The 18,198-nt window shown below is 44.5% G+C and overlaps 1 protein-coding gene across 1 annotated transcript in view; it reads left to right on the forward strand.

The window, feature by feature from the left end:
• The first annotated feature begins 1,243 nt into the window (after positions 1–1,243).
• The window catches only part of Dnhd1 (dynein heavy chain domain 1), a 68,999-nt gene continuing 52,044 nt past the window's right edge, over positions 1,244–18,198 (forward strand). The window contains exons 1-8 of the mRNA XM_050131335.1: positions 1,244–2,347; positions 2,539–3,376; positions 5,797–5,958; positions 6,968–7,171; positions 7,256–7,366; positions 12,242–12,398; positions 17,631–17,885; positions 17,981–18,118. Of these exons, the coding sequence (XP_049987292.1) occupies positions 2,284–2,347; positions 2,539–3,376; positions 5,797–5,958; positions 6,968–7,171; positions 7,256–7,366; positions 12,242–12,398; positions 17,631–17,885; positions 17,981–18,118 (1,929 nt within the window). The 5' untranslated portion in view covers positions 1,244–2,283. The remainder of the gene's footprint in view (positions 2,348–2,538; positions 3,377–5,796; positions 5,959–6,967; positions 7,172–7,255; positions 7,367–12,241; positions 12,399–17,630; positions 17,886–17,980; positions 18,119–18,198) is intronic.

Below are 18,198 nucleotides of genomic sequence, written 5' to 3' on the forward strand. Positions count from 1 at the left end.
TTTTTTTTTTTTTTTTTTTTTTTTTTTTTTATTCTTTGTTCTTTCGGGGCCTGGTACCCAGTTCTCAAATAAAATACACAGAGACTTATTCTTACTTAGAAATGCCCAGTCTTGCTTGGCTTGTTTCTACCCAACTTTTCTTAATTTAAATTAGCCCATCAACCCTTTGCTCTAGCTTTTACCTGTCTCTATTCTTTATTTCCTTCTTATTCTGTGGCTGACTGTGTTGCTGGGTGACATCTACTTATGGTACCTAGCACTAAGGACTGGGGATAAGCTAGGGGGCAATAAGAACAATTAGAATCTTTGCAACTATGAAGTTTATATTTTTAGTCAGGATAAACAGGTAAGTTAATGAGTAGATGAGATAGCAATCAACATGGAGAAAAATAATTTGGGGTAAAGAGGAAGGGATGTGGGAGAGTGTTGACTTCTACTGGGAAGTTAAAGAATTCATTGTAAGCCTATTTGATCAGAGACTTTCAATGAAGTCTTGAGAACATGTGGGCAAAACATTCACTCTTATATACTTACACTGATGAGATGAGCCAACAAGGTCACCCAATCTTTTCCAAACATCCAGACATATGAACCTGTTGGGGGCATTCTTATTCAAACCACCACAGCCACTGAAAACAAAGGTAAGATGTGGAAGCTTTGCTTTTACCCAGGTTTGGGTAAATGAGCACAAATGACGAACACATGCAGCTGCCAGGTCATGCCCTTAATAAAAAGAGGCGTCCTTTTCATCATAGTTGGAGTGGACCTTGGCAGATGCAGAGGTGAACTCTCTTGGACCCTGAAGACTGTTACCATAGCCTTGGGAAGAGAGAACGCTCCAGTCATAGCCCTAAGAATACTTGTGCTTGAATATAATGTGAGAATAAACACTAAACTTCTACTTGGATGTGGCACATAAGCATATATTTTCACTTAGGAGGCTGAAGCAGAGCAATCTTGAGTTCAAGGCCAGCTTCTCTTTCAAGACTCCGGAGATCGAACACAGGGCTTTGACCGCGAAGGGCAAGTGCTCGACCATCGACCACTGAGCTGCACCTCCCGCCCATGGATATCTGATAAGTATCTCAGACTTCAAGCTTGAAATATCCAAAATCAGAAGCCTAACTGCCCTCTACCACCCGCCCCCAAGCCTACTCTTTTTTTTTTATAATTTTTTAAAATCTTTTTTTAAATATTTATTTATTATGCATACAATATTCTGTCTGTATGTATGTCTGCAGGCCAGAAGAGGGCACCAGACCTCATTCCAGATAGTTGTGAGCCACCATGTGGTTGCTGGGAATTGAACTCAGGACCTTTGGAAGAGCAGGCAATGCTCTTAACCACTGAGCCATCTCTCCAGCCCAAGCCTACTCTTTTTTACCATCTTCTCCATCACAGTTCTGGCATACCAAATTTCCACTGGTTGGGGCAAAATCTTGGAGTCATACATACCTCCATCACAGAGAGACAGGATAGGGCTTCTGTTTTGTTTTTTGTTTGTTTGTTTGTTTTTAATTAAACCACTCATAGATTCTCAGCCCCAACTAGATGTGTGGCTTTTGAGAGGGATAAAGGGTTTTTGTCTTCCGCATGCTTCTTTACGGAAGGTGAGGTGCACAAACAGGGAGAGGAGGGGAAAATTAGTGAACAGATAAGCGGGTATATGTATTACACTTGCTCCACACAGCCTAGATGCTGTTAGTTCCCCAAATCAATCTTGTCATTCATTCTTTCTCCCAGATTCTCTTTTGGTCAGGTTACACGCGACCTGCAGGTGTGGCCCGGGCTCGGGGCCCGCCCTCAAGCCCCGCCCACATTGCATGCTGGCCCCTCCTGGCTCCGGGCTAAGGCTTGGGCCTCCAGGATTCTGTAACGGTTCTAACTGCTGGGAGCCGGTGGTCCTCAGCTCGGGATCTGCATCTGCTGCCCTGATTGCTCAGGTCTCCCTGCTCCTCGGGAGGCTCCTCCCACGGGCAAGCCCGGGGCCGCTCCCTTCTGCCCCTTCCTTCCTCTAGGTGTCCTCACCTGCCACCCTACTGAGCAGCTGACTTTCCCCTTAGGATCTTCTTGGTTTGTAGCGAAGACTTCAGGTGATTTGAGTTTTGCCACCTCTGAGTGACGACCCCTTTGTGTCTCCTTTTCAAGGCAATTGCCAGCCTCCACTCTGAAGGTTCCCTGCTGTGAATGCAGTTTTCCAAAGATTTTGCTAGCCTGTGTCTGTCTCCGTGTTAAGTGGCTGGAACTGGGCCTAAGTTCGTTCTCTACAGCGAGAGCTCCGCAATGAAACCTCATCCTCGGGCCTCTCCCCCTTCCCTTCCCATGCCTTCTGCATCCCGGACACCAGGTGAGACAGGACAATTCCGAAAATGGTGGGAGGCGCTTCTCCTGGGTCCTCCTGGGACCTGTGCCCGTCCTTGCCAGTGAGCACAGGCTCAGGAAAGGCCTTCTGCTGGTCTTCCTGTGCCCTGCAGCTCTATCCATCTTGCTGTCCAAGCCCAGATCCTGAACCTACCCCTCCCCACCCTGCCCCAACAGGGCTGGGTCACACAGGTGAGACCCAGCAGCCAAAAGCCTGGAACTGGCATTTAGACCCTCAGCTGTGGGCAAGATCAGTTCGGCAACAGTTGAATACCTGCCTCCGCTTTATTCTGGAAGAGAGGAACGTACCTTCGTCTCCCGATAAGCCCTCAGTTGAAGTCCTTGAATCTAGGCTGACTGAATGTAGCTGCAGCATTCAAGGACATTCCTGGGACTGTTGGAAGAAACAGAAGCTCCTTAAGGAAGTGGTTGAATCAGAGCAGCGGACATCGCTGGAGCTGCTGCTGTCCGAGCTGCAATCTCTGCTGTCAGCTGTGCTGCAGGATTGCAGCTGTGAAGCCTGGCGTTATCTGCATGCAGTACTGGGCCTGTTGCCTCCATATCGTGAGATGCTAACTGGTCAGCTCGAGTTGCTGCCTTTACTGGAGCAACTGTACTGCTGGGCACCCAAGGTCCAATCCCAACTCCACCTGGATCTGCTAGATGCCATAGATAAGGCCTTTCCCCCAGATACCTCTTTATTACACAGTTCTTCCCATGTTGACTGCCGTCCCTGGATGAAGAGGTCTCATCGAGGGCCTCCATGGCCAGCATGCCCTTTTGTGAAGGCCCGGTGGGGCAAACAACAAAAGCAGGAACTAGCCACGTGGCTGCGACCATTGACACTGCCTGAGCTACAGCACAGCCTGGGCATTGTTGGTGTTGAGGTGGCCCTAGAAGAGACCCAGTGGCTGAATAGCCTGAGTCTCCTGCCCTTGGCACTGGCGACAGACATTCCTGTACAGTATGGAAGCAGCGATGCTCACCTCGCAGAAGGGGAGCCTGCTGAGAGAAAGTGAGTGGCCTGGTCCAGGGCTTTGAGTAGAGGAGAAAAAAGACATTAGTTTTAGGTGCCTGCGGGAACACTGGCTTTTTGAGTCCCCTCTTTATGGCTCTTCAGGATTAGCCCAACTGCTCTGGACTAGGCTGTACCTTTCTTTCTCCCTTTTCACTTGCAAAACAAAGCAGTGTCTCTCAGTGCTAATCCTTGGGAAATGCTGAAATCAAGAGTCAGCGGTTAGGAAGCCAAAGCTTAACCTTGCAGTTTCCAGTCAGAAGCTTCCTTGGGGGTTCATTTTCTCTGTCATTTATAACCACTGAACCACAGTTTGGGGCTTATCTTGTGTGGTCCTGGGTGCTTGGTATGGATAGGGTTCTTGGTTACTCCTAGGGAGTGCTCGTCAGCCTGGTCTCCTCCCACAGGTCTATATGAAGTATTTCAGGTCTAAGACAGAATGCTGCCTCTGAGTCATCTCTTTGACTTTAGTCCAGCAACTTCTCACTAGCTCTGGTCTGATTTTCTTGATATTTTGTAACTTGTCTATGATACAGTCATTGTCTAGGGGAAGAAAAAAAAAAGCTAGTTTTGCCTTTAATCAAGCATGACTTCCTCAGATTTTGCTTTTAAATTTATGGCTGGATCAATTTATGACTCTTCATGAAGTCTCTGATCCCTAATGGTGGACAAGAGGGCAGGTTCCTGGAGCTGTGAAGGAAGGTGGCAAATGCCAGCACTTTTTGTCTTTAATCATCCCGACAGAGCTTTGCTTTTTCAGAGAGGCCCCAAGTCTAACTTTTCTCTCTTGCGAGATCTTAACAGAAATGGTCATAGGCTGATATATTAAGAAGGAATCAACTTCTCATATCTCTCTGAACCTGGCAGTCAATCTCTGAGGTCTACCTAATGTTCTCCAGAGCTGTCTTCTAAGGCCCCGATTCATTTAATTACTATTAGATACTTGGATGTATCTAGATGTTGGGAATGGAAGAAATGAGTCAGACAGACTCTGTTCTTTCCTTTGGAGCCTTGCAGTTTGGTAAGAGAGACGTTAGGGCATGTAAGATATGATTAACAAATTGTAGTAAGGAGTATAAAGCAAAAGGATGCTGGTTATTGTCCCTGTGCTCTTGGTGGGATGGGGCTGGGAAAGACATGCAGAGATACAGCAGGAGTAAAGGATTTGGGTAGAGAGAGGTGGAAATGTGTTAGTGAGGCAGCAGTTGGTGGTGTGAAACCAAGCCAGGGCTTTGTGGTAAGGAAGCCAGGTTATAATGAACTTGGGAATGAATGGGAGACAAGTGGAAATGCCATTTTACTATTCACCAGATTGGCTTGAAAGAGAGAAAGACACTTAGGCCAGAGTTTGAAGTAATTCTGGCATCTGGATGGATCTCTTGTTAATGCAGAAGGATGCTCACAGCCTTTAAGACACAATAGCTGAGAAGTAGGTGCTCCATTAGTATTTGTAGACTAATGGGATCAACAAGCTATGGTAAGAAGAGGATATGTAATACAGCAGAGTAAAGGGATGTAGCAAACACACGAGAAAGTGACCCTGCAGAAAATAAAGGGCATACTCTCCTTCAGACTGGGGAGACAGTATGAGAGAAGGCAAAGGAAACCAAGGGAGAAGCTCAGATTATGCAGGCAAAGAAGAATGTGATGAGACTGAAGCTAGGCAGGGTTGAGCATCCAACCAGTTAGATGGAGGGGCTGGGGACAGTAGCTGTTTGTCTATGACATCAAAACAAATGAGCCCTGAATTCAGACTGGACACTGGAGCCAGTACTTCTGATTTTGTGATTATGTAACCTCACTACTAAGGAAATAATGTTTTTATTTTTTATTTTTTTGATGCTAGGACTTAGGGATCAACCTGGGTCTTCATGCGTGCTAGGCAACTGCTGTACCACTGAGCCAAAAGTTTAGTTGTATTCGTACTTTTTATTTTGAGATAGTGGTTTACTAAGTTGCATCTGTTGGTCTTGAACTTGCTGTAGCCAGGCAAGTCTTGAACTTGATATCTTCTTTTGATCACAGATATAGTAGTTAAGATGATTTGGTCCACTATCAAAGCCTACTGCTGATAAGTAGGACAGAGGGCTTATAGGGGAATGAGCTAGAAAAATAATGTCTTCCTAGTACTGTATACAATGTTACATAACACTACTGCAGTAACACAGTCAGTCTAGTCTGATCATTTATCAGGAGAAGTTTTTCATGCTGGCTATAGTTGTCTACAGTTGGCAAATGTGTGAAGGGCTGACTGCATTTGCCTGGTGCGTGTGTAGATTAGACAGGCTCCGACTGTACCACCTGTGTGCCCCAGGGCACTCGATCTAATTCCTGCTTTCCATGGCCAGTGGTGGCAAAGCTCCCCTCTAGGCACTGACCTTTTGGTTCTGCTTTTCTCCCTGTTTTATTTTGTCACTCAGGTCTCAGCGTGCCTCTGAATCTCCTGAGAAGAAGGCCTTCAAGAAGAAAAGTTCTAAGACTTCCTTACTGAAAAGTAAAGTGAAATCCCTTCTGAAGACAGACTGGTACCAGAGGAAGATCCACTTCCTCTACCTCAATGTGGCTCCTGACCGGTACTTTAAGTAAGAGCCCCACCCCCACTCCTATCTTTCTCCAGCTCACCCACTCTTGGGCCTCACAGTTCCCACCGCCGCCTCTGCCCTCTCCATCCTCTCGTCTGAACTGTGCCTTCCTTCCTTCCTTCCTTCCTTCCTTCCTTCCTTCCTTCCTTCCTTCCTTCCTTCCTTCCTTCCTTTTGAAACAGGAAAGCATGTATTTATAGCCTCAGGAGCACATTTAATGCTGACCTTATCTAACTACAGTGCAAGAATCACATGTCGAGATCTCAATGTTAGGGAAACATTGGTTTTCCAAAATTGCCCTGTGTTTAGACTGAACTAAAATCTTCTTTTACCTCTTGGCCTCTTTTGTAACCAACGAGACTAACAAACAAGTAAATAAGGTGAGACCCTCCCAATTCCATACCAGCTGCATTCATTCACTTTCTCCTTTTCGAACCACTTTTTTCTTCTGTTCTTAAATGGAACTCAGGAACTCACAAATGCTAGGTGAGTGCTCTACCACTGAGCTGCACCCCTGCCCTAAGTTCCTCTTTCCATCCTTCCCTCACTCACGCCCTTTATAGGCTCAGATAGCCACTATTAAAACACCCCTTCCCCACCATACACACTTCAACATCGTCAAAATGGCAATGTATCTTAAAATATGAAGAAGTATTACAATGGCAGAATTATTCATCTTAGCTTCTCACAGAAGAATACTGAAGCTTACACAAATAATGTCCTAAATTTCATGAGATGTTCTGTATCTGAAGATAAGGACTTGGAACAGGCTAACAGGCTAGATGCCTTTTTCTTTCTCACCATCTATCTCTGGCTTAAATTTCTTAGTATTTGTTCAGTCATTCTAGTTTGAATACTGTTCTGCTGTCTTCCCACCTTTCCTACTTTTTTTCTACCTCCCTCCCTTCCTATCTCCTTTTTCTCTCCCCATCCTTCTTGGGTCTCCTCAGGATATGTGCACAAGTTCTTCGGTTCTCACTAATCAGAGATGGTTTTCATTTTAAAACAGGCCTTACAACCTGGTAGTGGTGCCACCGAACCAGGTGAATCCTGAACACTACATCTTCTCTCCCTTTGGGATCCTGCATGTGCATCCTGTGGAGGGCAGTGAAGCCATGACACTGGGTACCTGGCATCGCAACTCCACCCTCTGGCACGAGCTCCAGCGCATCCCATTCTTTAGGAATTGCCTCTTACAAAAGGCTTTGACCTGGTAGGTAATGACAGAGTTGGGTTTGGGTGGAGACATGGATGAGGGAATAATGGGAGCGTATTGACACTCACCTCTAACCTGCAGCTGGAAGAAGAATGTGAGGCTGCATGGACTGCACCGAATCCAGACTTTCCTGAAGAGTCATCTGCTCTTGGCTGTTCCTCACTTTGGAGCTGGGCTGCTCCATATTAGCAGGTGAAGTACTACAAACACACCTGCCATGGAGTTTTCAGTTTTGCATACTGGGTATGCTGGGGCACACCTGGAGTCCTCTCAGGCTGGGGACTGGGTATGCTGGGCACACCTGGAGTCCTCTCAGAGGCTGGGGACTGGGTATGCTGGGCACACCTGGAGTCCTCTCAGAGGCTGGGGACTGGGTATGCTGGGCACACCTGGAGTCCTCTCAGACCCTGCGGACTGGGTATGCTGGGGCACACCTGGAGTCCTCTCAGACGGGGGACTGGGTATGCTGGGCACACCTGGAGTCCTCTCAGAGGCTGGGGACTGGGTATGCTGGGCACACCTGGAGTCCTCTCAGAGGCTGGAGACTGGGTATGCTGGGCACACCTGGAGTCCTCTCAGAGGCTGGGGACTGGGTATGCTGGGGCACACCTGGAGTCCTCTCAGAGGCTGGAGACTGGGTATGCTGGGCCCACCTGGAGTCCTCTCAGAGGCTGGGGACTGGGTATGCTGGGCACACCTGGAGTCCTCTCAGAGGCTGGGGACTGGGTATGCTGGGGCACACCTGGAGTCCTCTCAGAGGCTGGGGACTGGGTATGCTGGGCACACCTGGAGTCCTCTCAGAGGCTGGAGACTGGGTATGCTGGGCACACCTGGAGTCCTCTCAGAGGCTGGGGACTGGGTATGCTGGGGCACACCTGGAGTCCTCTCAGAGGCTGGGGACTGGGTATGCTGGGCACACCTGGAGTCCTCTCAGAGGCTGGAGACTGGGTATGCTGGGCACACCTGGAGTCCTCTCAGAGGCTGGGGACTGGGTATGCTGGGGCACACCTGGAGTCCTCTCAGAGGCTGGGGACTGGGTATGCTGGGCACACCTGGAGTCCTCTCAGAGGCTGGAGACTGGGTATGCTGGGCACACCTGGAGTCCTCTCAGAGGCTGGGGACTGGGTATGCTGGGGCACACCTGGAGTCCTCTCAGAGGCTGGGGACTGGGTATGCTGGGCACACCTGGAGTCCTCTCAGAGGCTGGAGACTGGGTATGCTGGGCACACCTGGAGTCCTCTCAGAGGCTGGGGACTGGGTATGCTGGGGCACACCTGGAGTCCTCTCAGAGGCTGGGGACTGGGTATGCTGGGCACACCTGGAGTCCTCTCAGAGGCTGGAGACTGGGTATGCTGGGCACACCTGGAGTCCTCTCAGAGGCTGGGGACTGGGTATGCTGGGGCACACCTGGAGTCCTCTCAGACCCTGCGGACTGGGTATGCTGGGCACACCTGGAGTCCTCTCAGAGGCTGAGGCAGATGACCAAGAGTTTGAGGTTGACCTATGTTACTTAACAGACCCTATTGGTTTTTATTGTTGTTGTTGTTGATTTGGGTTTGGTTTTGGTTTTTGGTGTGCTTATGTGTATGTTGAAATGCTAGGGATTGAATCTAGTGCCTCCAACATACTAGGCAAGTGCTCTACCACTGAACCCTATCTCTAACCTTCAACATTTTGTTTCAATAACTACAAAAAATTATTTGGAAAAAGGAAATACCATGTCTGTTGCAATAGGAGCAGTGGGGCTGCGTCCCTAGCACCCCGGCTGCCTGGCTAGCTTATGCCCCGAAATAACAACACACAAACTGTATTCATTTAAGCACTGCTTGGCCCATTTCTATCTAGCCTCTTCTAGGCTAACTCTCGCACCTGGACTAGCCAATTTCTAATAATGTGTGTAAGCACCCCAAGGTGCACTTACCGGGAAGATTCTAGCCTACATCCATCCTGGGTCGGAGCTTCATCGTGTGTGTCTCTGAGGGCAGAGCTATCGCGTCTACCCAGGAGAGCTGAGCATGGCGTCTCTGCTCCAGAGCAGAGCTGTCGAGTCTGAGCTCACTTCCTCTTCCTCCCAGCATCCTGTTCTGTTTACTCCTCCCACCTATGTTTTAACCTATCAGGGCAAGCAGTTTCTTTATTTAATTAACCAATGACCTTCCTCCATCATTTCCCCTTTTTCTGTTTAAACAAAAAAGGAAGGCTTTAACTTTAACATAGCAAAATTACATATAACAAAACAGTTATCAAGTAAAAATTACAATAATATCATAACTAAGGAAAACTATAACTATAGCTAACTATTCTTAACTCCATCAGAGTCCAGAAAGATATAATATTACCTAAGCAAACAAGAAATAAACAACTTTCAAACTCTAGAAATGACAGAGACATCTCGCTGCCTGGACAGTCACCCAAAGTTCCTCTGTACCATTGGGGCATCTATCTTCGGCCTACAGGCCCATAGTTTCCAGCAGACATTTCCACAAAGCAGGAAATTTCAAAGGCAGTCACTATCTGCTTGTCCTGAAGAATGTCTTGCAGACTCTTTCATGAATCAGGAACCCCGAAGGATCATCTCACCTTTAGGCAAGTTCAGTAGTCCTCTCTCTGAGGGTTCTCTGTGTCCAGTTTATGCAACAGTCCAGGCAAGAGCAGTTTCTTGCCCAAATGGCTATCAATCTCCATAAGGATCCTCTTCGATGCCCATCTTCTTCCTGAAGTAGATTGGTGCTGCCAGGAGCAGAGTTTCTCATTGTCATGAAAAACCCTAAGTTATTAAAACATTTAAAATGCCATATTCTCTAGCCTTTGAAAGATATGAAGAATGCCTATCTGAAATATATCCATGCACATCTAGAAAATCTAACTAACATGACTACAAACTTGACTATTATTAATGATTGTCCATTAACAACCTATATACATTACCTACCAGGCTACACTTTTTTGAGAGTTGGTTATTCCTATTTTTATCCCTTGCTCGCCTTTCCTTCATGGTGCGTCAGGTGTCTTCTGTGCTAGGAGTTGCAGGCTCAAAGGCTCAGGGAGCCTCACTGCACACACTGTAGAAGGCCGTGATTAGTGAGACATTGGGGGTCACAGCATGGCAGCCTGAAGATTGCTTCTGAAAGGACAGCCACTTCTCAGCTCCAGCTAACTCACGTTCTGGAGAACAGGCCCACTGTGATTAGCTCACCTTGTGTTTTAGCATTTCCTAGAGATCTACGTATCATGGTAAAATTAAATTTAAAAAATTAAATATTGAAAAAATACTGTATTTTAGTTATTTTGTGTGTGCTCATGTTCATGTGTTCTCTCTCTGGTGTGTGTGTGTGTGTGTGTGTGTGTGTGTGTGTGTGTGTGTGTGTGTGTGTGTAGGTCAGAGAATAACTGAGGGAATCAGTTCTTTCCTTCCTTCCACCATGTGGGACTTGGAGCCTGAAGTTAGATGATCAGGCTTGGTAACAGCAAATGCCATCTTGCTGGCTTTACAAAAATTTAAAATTTTAGCTATTGGGTTCAAATTTTAATTAAAAGACTGTGAGGGTTAATTCTTAACAATGCACAGTGGAAACTTTGATACAATGGATACCAGTTTGCAACCTCTAAATTAGGCTGGTACCATCCTCTAGATTTGCCTAGTCATCATAATGGTTTTATTTATTTATTCATTTATTTATAGACAGTGTTTCTCTGTGTAGCTTTAGAGTCTGTCCTGGAACTAGCTCTTGTAGAACAGGCTGGCCTCAAACTCACATAGATCCGCCTGCCTCTGCCTCCTGAGTGCTGGGATTAAAGGCGGTTTCTTTTTTTTAATATTTATTTATTATATATACAATATCCTGTCTGTATGCCTGAAGGCCAGAAGAGGGCGCCAGACCTCTTTACAGATGGTTGTGAGCCACCATGTAGTTGCTGGGAATTGAACTCAGGACCTTCGGAAAAGCAGCCAATGCTCTTAACCACTGAGCCATCTCTCCAGCCCCCCCGGCATATTTTTTTAAATTTTTTAGCTGTTTTGTTTTTCTGGTTGCTTTATGAGACAGGGTCTCATATACCCCAGGCTTGCCTCTAACTTGCTACATAAGCTAATGTTAGCTTTGAACTTCTGATTTTCTTGCTTCAACCCTTTCAATCGTTAGGATTACAGTTATGTGTCCCCATACCCGGTGATGGTATAAATTATAAGGATTTGGAGTTTTGAGGACTGTTAGGTCTGAATCTAGATCCTGAAAACTAGCAAGGAGTCTGTTCTTTGAGCCTCAAATCAGTGGTCTGCAAACTCCTATAGATTTGAACTACGCAGTGCAAATAGCAAGAATTACATGAGAGGGCTGGAGAGATGGCTCAGAGGTTAAGAGCACTGACTGCTCTTCCAGAGGTCCTGAGTTCAATTCCCAGCAACCACATGGTGGCTTGCAGCCATTTATAATGAGACCTGGCGCCCCCTTCTGGCTTACAGGCACACGTGGAAGGAATGCTATTCACATAATATAATAAATAAATAAATATTTTAAAAAAAAAGAATTACATGAGATTATGGACAGTGCCCTGTAGCACATACAGGATAGATACCCATAAATTCATCATTAAGTATTCATCCTTACTACTTATTGGGGTTGTTCATATTTTTCAAGGAATCTTCGGAGCTATGGATGGAGTTCTGGGGAAGCAGGGAGGGCAGAGAACAGGAGGAGCTTCTTCAGTGGCAGTCAGCTCTAGAGAAACTGAGGTTTAGTCACCTTTGATCCGAACATGTGCCTGTCAACCTTGACTTTTTAGGACCTTATTTTCCTTATTCCCAGGATGAAGTCTCTTGTTTTTTCATATCTTGGGATTTATCTGAGCCCCTCTTGGAATAAAGGTCACTAGGTATGAGCATCTGTTCATTCCATGAGGCTTTTCTAAATCATTTTCCACCTGGCAACTGTCATTGGTCACTGGGAATATTACAGTCTATGTAAACATTTGCTCAGTCTGGGTTGAACTGGGTTGGGAAGAGTTCAAAGGTGTTGAAAGAGGGATGGCTGGGATACCAGCTCTAGCTAATTTATTTATTGATTCTAGGCTTCTTCAGGAGCTTCGTTCTGTGTCCTGGCTACCCAAGGAGCCAGATAAGAGCTATGAGCTTCTGGACCTGCAGAAGACAATAGCCAAAGAGAATCACAGGGCTCTGAGAGTGTTCGGTCGCTTTCTGAATCTCTGCACATCCATCCTTCAGCTGGTAAGAGGCTTTACTTTATTGTGAGCCTTTTCTCCAACCAGAGCTGTTCAGAGTTCCAGCCTTCTTTTGATTACCTGGGACCCCTGTGTGACTTGGATCCTGCTGTTGGATTAGACACAGTTTTCTGCTCAGCAACTATAGTTTCTATTCCAGGACAGATGGATCAACAAAAATTGAGCAAAGATTGGGATCCTAATGTTCCCTAAGGGTTTTTCCTGGCCTAGGAGCAGGGGGGAAAGAAAGGTCTGTTTTATCAGGTGTTTGTGCTAACAGGAAGCAATTGGGCATTCAGGAAATTAAGAACTAGAATTCTTACCTTTCTTGCATCTGGGATTATCTTTGAACCTGTGGCAGGCCTCTGTGGCTAGTAGAAGAATACACTAATGGAATCTATCCTAATTATGACTGCTTTGTATCTGAGATCCATATCCCCATCGAGTACTCTAGGTGTCTTGTCAGGTTCTTGCCTCTTGCCTGTCACCTGTTTTTATGCTTTTGTTTGGTGTTTAAACCAGGTGGCATTGTGGCAGTGATAGGAGGTGGAACCTTTGGAAGGTGATAGAACCTTGAGGGCTCTACCGCTGCCCCCTCCCCCTCTTCACGCTTTTCCTCTCACTGGAGGATGTGGAAAGAAGCCTCTTCTCGGCCTCCACAACTGTGAGAAAATAAATTTCTGTTCTTTATAACTTATTTAGTTCCAAGTAACTTGTTATAGCAACACAATTGGACGAGGACAATCCATTGTGATTGTCATCTGAAAAGGGACCCAAAGCTGTTTCCAGATAGTGTCAGAGTTAAGTATGGGATATACACTTGGACTTTGCTGAAGAAGTGTTTGGTGCATATGAGAAAACTGCTACATATCTGTAGCAGATTCAGAAGTGCTGTGTTTGCTGGTATGTGTGAGAGTAATGTTCTACTCCCACAGAGTTTGTTAGATATTGTAAATGTAAATCCTATATCAATTGTATGACAAGCTTGTAGCTTACCTTTTTACTGTTTTAATTGTGTCTTTTGGTAAACAAAAATTTTAATTTTGAAATTTTTTACATGTGTGTGAGTTTTTCTTGCATGTGTGTCTGTGCATAATATGTGTGCCAGATGTGCACAGAGGCCAGAAGTGGACATAGGATTCCTTGGAGCTGGAGTTACAGTTGGTTGTGAACCATCATTTAGGTGCTGAGAATTGAATCCTGGTTCTTTGGAAGAGCAGCCATCTCTTGACTGCTGAGCCTTCTCTCCAGCCCTTGATTTTACTCTTCTTAAAGTTTTCTTATCAAGTGTAGCAGGCTTCCTCTTTTGGGTCACCATCCAGCGCCCAGATCATGACGTGGGGAGCATTATGAATGCTCAGCCTTATTTCTTGCTAGCCCTTATAGTTCAGTCTGTTTCTCTTCATCTCATCTACATTTTACCTCAGGGCTTTCTCCCCTCCCCCCCCTGTATATCTTACTTTCCTGCTGTCTCCATGACTGGCTAGTGGCTGCCTGGCTTCTGGCTCCAGGTGTGTCCCTCTTTCTCTCTTGTTCTCTTTGTTCCTTCTCTTTTTTTCTCTCAAGCCTCGATTTCTCCCATTTGTTCTCTCTGCCTGCCATTCCCACCTATTCTCCTGCCGTGCTATTAGCTTGTATTAGACTAACCAGGTGCCTTAGGCAGACAAGGTAAAACAAATGTAACACATCTTTACATCTTTAACAAAGGCAGCAGAAACAAACATCTAAATATTACTTTGCCTAAAGTAATATTCCACAACAATCAAGTCTTTTGAGTCCTTGTTTAAAATATCTGCACTTATTCCGAGTCACACAATAATGTCTTATGTTTTTCTACAGTAGTTTATTACTTCATCTTTAGAGTTAGGTTTATAGTCTGTTTCAATTTTTTTTATATGTGAGGTGAGGTAAGAGTCAAAATTAATTTTCCTTTGAATTAATCTCTTTTCAGTCGGGCAGTGGTGGTGCATGCTTTTATTCCCAGCACTTGGGAGGCAGAGGCAGGTGGATCTCTGTGAGTTCAAGGCCATTCTGGTCTACAGAGCAAGTTCCAGGATAGCCAGGGCTACACAGAATGCTCCTGTCTCAAAAAAAAAAAATCCCTCAAAAACCTCTTTTCTCCATTTAATATTATTGATTGATGTGGGATGTCCTTCTGTATATGTGTTGTTTTTATTGGTTGATAAATAAAGCTATTTCGGTCAGTGGCTTAGCAGAGTAAAGCCAGGTTGGAAATCTGAACAGAGACAGAGAGAGTAGCTGAGGAAATGCCATGTAGCCACTGAAGAAGAAAGATGCCAGAACATTACCAGTAAGCCACAGCCTCATGGCGATACATAGGTTCATACACATGGGTTAATTTAAGATGTAAGAGCTAGCTTGGAATATGATTGAGCTATTGGCCAAACAATATTGTAATTAATATAGTTTCTGTGTGATTTTTCGAATGTGGGCACAAAAGTGAATATTCATTTACAATTGATCTTTCCTTCTTTCTTTCTCTCTCTCCCTCTGTTTACTTTTTTCCGGTGTATGTGTGTGTAGGGTATACATTTGTTTTTATGTTTATATGGATGTATGTGTAGGCCAAAGGTAGATGCCAGCTGTGGTCCTCAATCACATTCTATACTTTCTCTGTTTTTGAGACATGGTCTCTCACTGAACCTGACACTTACCAGCTGCATAGATTTGCTTATCAGTAAGCTTCAAGGATCTACCTATCACTAGCCCACACACTAGAGTTCCATTCCAACTTCATCTTCTTTTTCGAGACAGGGTTTCTTTGTGTAGCCCTGGCTGTACTGGAACTCACTCTGTAGACCATGGTGGCCTAGTGCTGGGATTAAAGGCATACCCCACCACTTCCCAGCTTACATTCCAACTTCTTAACTTGGGTGCTGAGCTCTGAACTCAACTCCTCATGCTTTTGAGACAGATACTTTCTATCTCCCTAGACCTTGATGCTGTTTTCTTAAATGATACCCTTTTAAATCTGTAAGAGTTTGTCTCTAAAAATCTGTACCATTCATAAGCCTACCCATATTTTTTCAGGGTCACACTGACTTCATTATTACAGCTTTCTGATGAGGCTTTATATCTGGTATTGCAAATCATACACTTTTTTTTTATCTTAAAGATTGCCCTGGCTATATTACACTTGCTTTTTTTTTTTTTTTTTTAAGCATATGGTCTCTCTATGTAACCCTGGCTGTTTAGGAATTAAATATGTAAATCAGACTGGCCCTAAGAACCTGAAGATCTGTCTGCCTCTGCCTCCCAAGTGCTGGGATTAAAGGTGTGTGCCACCAAGCTGTCATCAGTTCCTTAACCATGGATGTGGATCTCTTCGTGCTTTGTGTTCGTGACTTTCTCTTAGATGTCTTGAACACATTTTATTAGATTTTTTCACTAGGCCATTGTTTTCTAACCAGTTCTAATCAGTGCCATTCACTATGGGTAAAAGATATCATTGCAAAAGAAAAAAAAGAGTCTTTTAGACTATGGGGCAGGATTTTTGTTGTTTTGAGATAGGCAATAGTTTCTTTTTCTTTTCCTGGTTCTGAGGATTGAACCCTGAGACTTACATATGTTAAGGTCAGTGCTCTAAAGAAATTAAACATTGTTTAAGAAACAAAAAGACAAGTTTTAAACACATAGAACAGTTTTCTCTGCTGCTGCATGGAACAGAATGAAATATCTCCTGGCCAGTGATCACCTTCAAGAGGTAGGGGTGGGATATGCAAACTCAGTAATTCTCACAGCCGCTCACTGAGCTGTTCAATCCAAACTTTTAATTTGTGCTGAATAAATGCATTCCATCTATAAATGCATTAAAATACAGCATCATGAAGACAATATAGTTTTGAAACGTTAAAGAAAAGATGTTAATTGTGGATGTTTTGTGACTCTCCCTTACTCATTTGCTAAAGCTTTTTTTTAATTAAGAATGGATGTTGAGTTATATTTAGCAGACATAAAAGAAGTATAAATTCCAAGTTATTGTGCCTAGCGATGGTATTTTCAAACTGTATACTGATTATTTTTCAATCATAATTATTATTGTCATTTATATAATTTTATGCTGATTAACACCCAAGGGGACCCTTCAATGGAAGGCATTATATTCTTTCTCTAAATATTTAGAATGAAACTACTCTACAGAGTATCAGATATTCAGCGTATCATATATTTACATTATGATTTATAACAGTAGCAAAATTACAGTTATGAAGTAGCAATAAAAATAATTTATGGTTGGAGGAACTGTATTAAAGGGTTGCAGCATTAGGAAGGTTGAGAAAAACTGTACTAAACTGACAGCTATAAAGAGGGTATTGCCGTAGCATATTTGCCATTATTGAGGACATGCGTTCTTAGGGCTCAACTGAGTTGCAGAACACGGAGACTTGAGTTCCTAGAGAATAGAAATACAATGCGCAGACATCAATCTGCTCTAATCACAAGCTCAGTGGAGCGTAGCAAGGAACAGGGAAGCATCAGGGACCATTGGGTTCATCTGGCCAAGCATAGCTTTCCTATGTCTTTCTTAGATTCCTCAACTGGACAGATGCAGAAACTTGACAACTTTCAGCCTCTGTCAGTTTAAAATCTTTCTAGATCCAAGAAGAACCCATAGAAACTCCCCACACCAATTTCTCAATTGCAAGTCTATGTCAGTGCCCATAAATATCTTGTAATAGAATTATGTTTCTCAGCAGGATCCATCATCCCAGGCCTAATGGTTAGAGTCCAAATCCTGTGATCATTACTAACTTTAATTATGCAATCTTTATCTGCTCATTGCCTTGTGACACTGCCTTTTTCTAATCGAGGTTCATCCTGGGTATTTTGCTTGTTTTGTTTGTTTGTTTGTTTTGAGGCATGGTCTCATTATAACTCAGGCTGACCTTTAGCTCCTGGTGTTCTTGCCTACATATTTCAAATGTTGGGATTACAGGTATGTACCACCAAGGTCAGCTGCCTTATCCCGTGGCCTTTCCACAGGTAGGCCTGGCTTATCACATTAACACATAAGTCCTCTGAATGTAAGTCCTTGGTTTGCATCTTTTCAAGTCATTTAAAAGGGTATGGAGCAGTCTCTACTAAAAAGGAACCTTCCACATACAAATCTAGGCTCTAGATTCAGAAAACCAGGACTTCGTTGCTTGCAGGGACCAGTGGGTAGCTGCTTTCTTTCCTGTCCTTCTCTGCAATGAGTTTCACCTTTCTACCCTGGAAGGTTCACGAAGACACATATCAAATGCAACAGGGCCTGCAGGAAAGAGTGCAAAACTGGAACAGGATCAGGAAAGGCCATGGCTCTATATACCTTCAGAGGGTGTTGTGCAGGCATCTGGAGAAGAAGCTGAAGCAGGCAGAAACATGGTTGCTGAAGCTGGGAAAGTTTGCCCGCATGATTGACTACATGATTTGTCAGAATCTTGTTTCCATCTTAGAAGATGAAATAACTTCCTTTATAGCCAACACCATGCAAGTGAGGTGGTGGGTAGGGTGGGACCAGACTACATGGGGGCAGGGGAGGTGCCCTTTCATCTGGCCCTATAACCTCTCCTGATCCTTTTTTTCCAGGTCCCAAGAGAAAACCCCTTTCTCTTATCACAGCTGGTCTTTGATGACAATGGCCGGTTGTCTCCTATGCCTTGTGTTGAAACTATCATCCAGAGTCTTACTAAGGGCTTGCAAGCTATCAAGACCTCTGCCCTAAAGGTTTTTGGATTGGGCAGGGGACGCACCCTTGGAACTCCTAGTTCTATCCTCTATTGAATCCAAACTTCTCAGCCTGCTTA

This window comes from Alexandromys fortis, unplaced genomic scaffold (assembly GCF_014885135.2).
Source record: "Alexandromys fortis isolate MF-2015 unplaced genomic scaffold, M_Fortis_MF-2015_v1.1 scaffold_329, whole genome shotgun sequence".
NCBI classification, from domain to species: domain Eukaryota; kingdom Metazoa; phylum Chordata; class Mammalia; order Rodentia; family Cricetidae; genus Alexandromys; species Alexandromys fortis.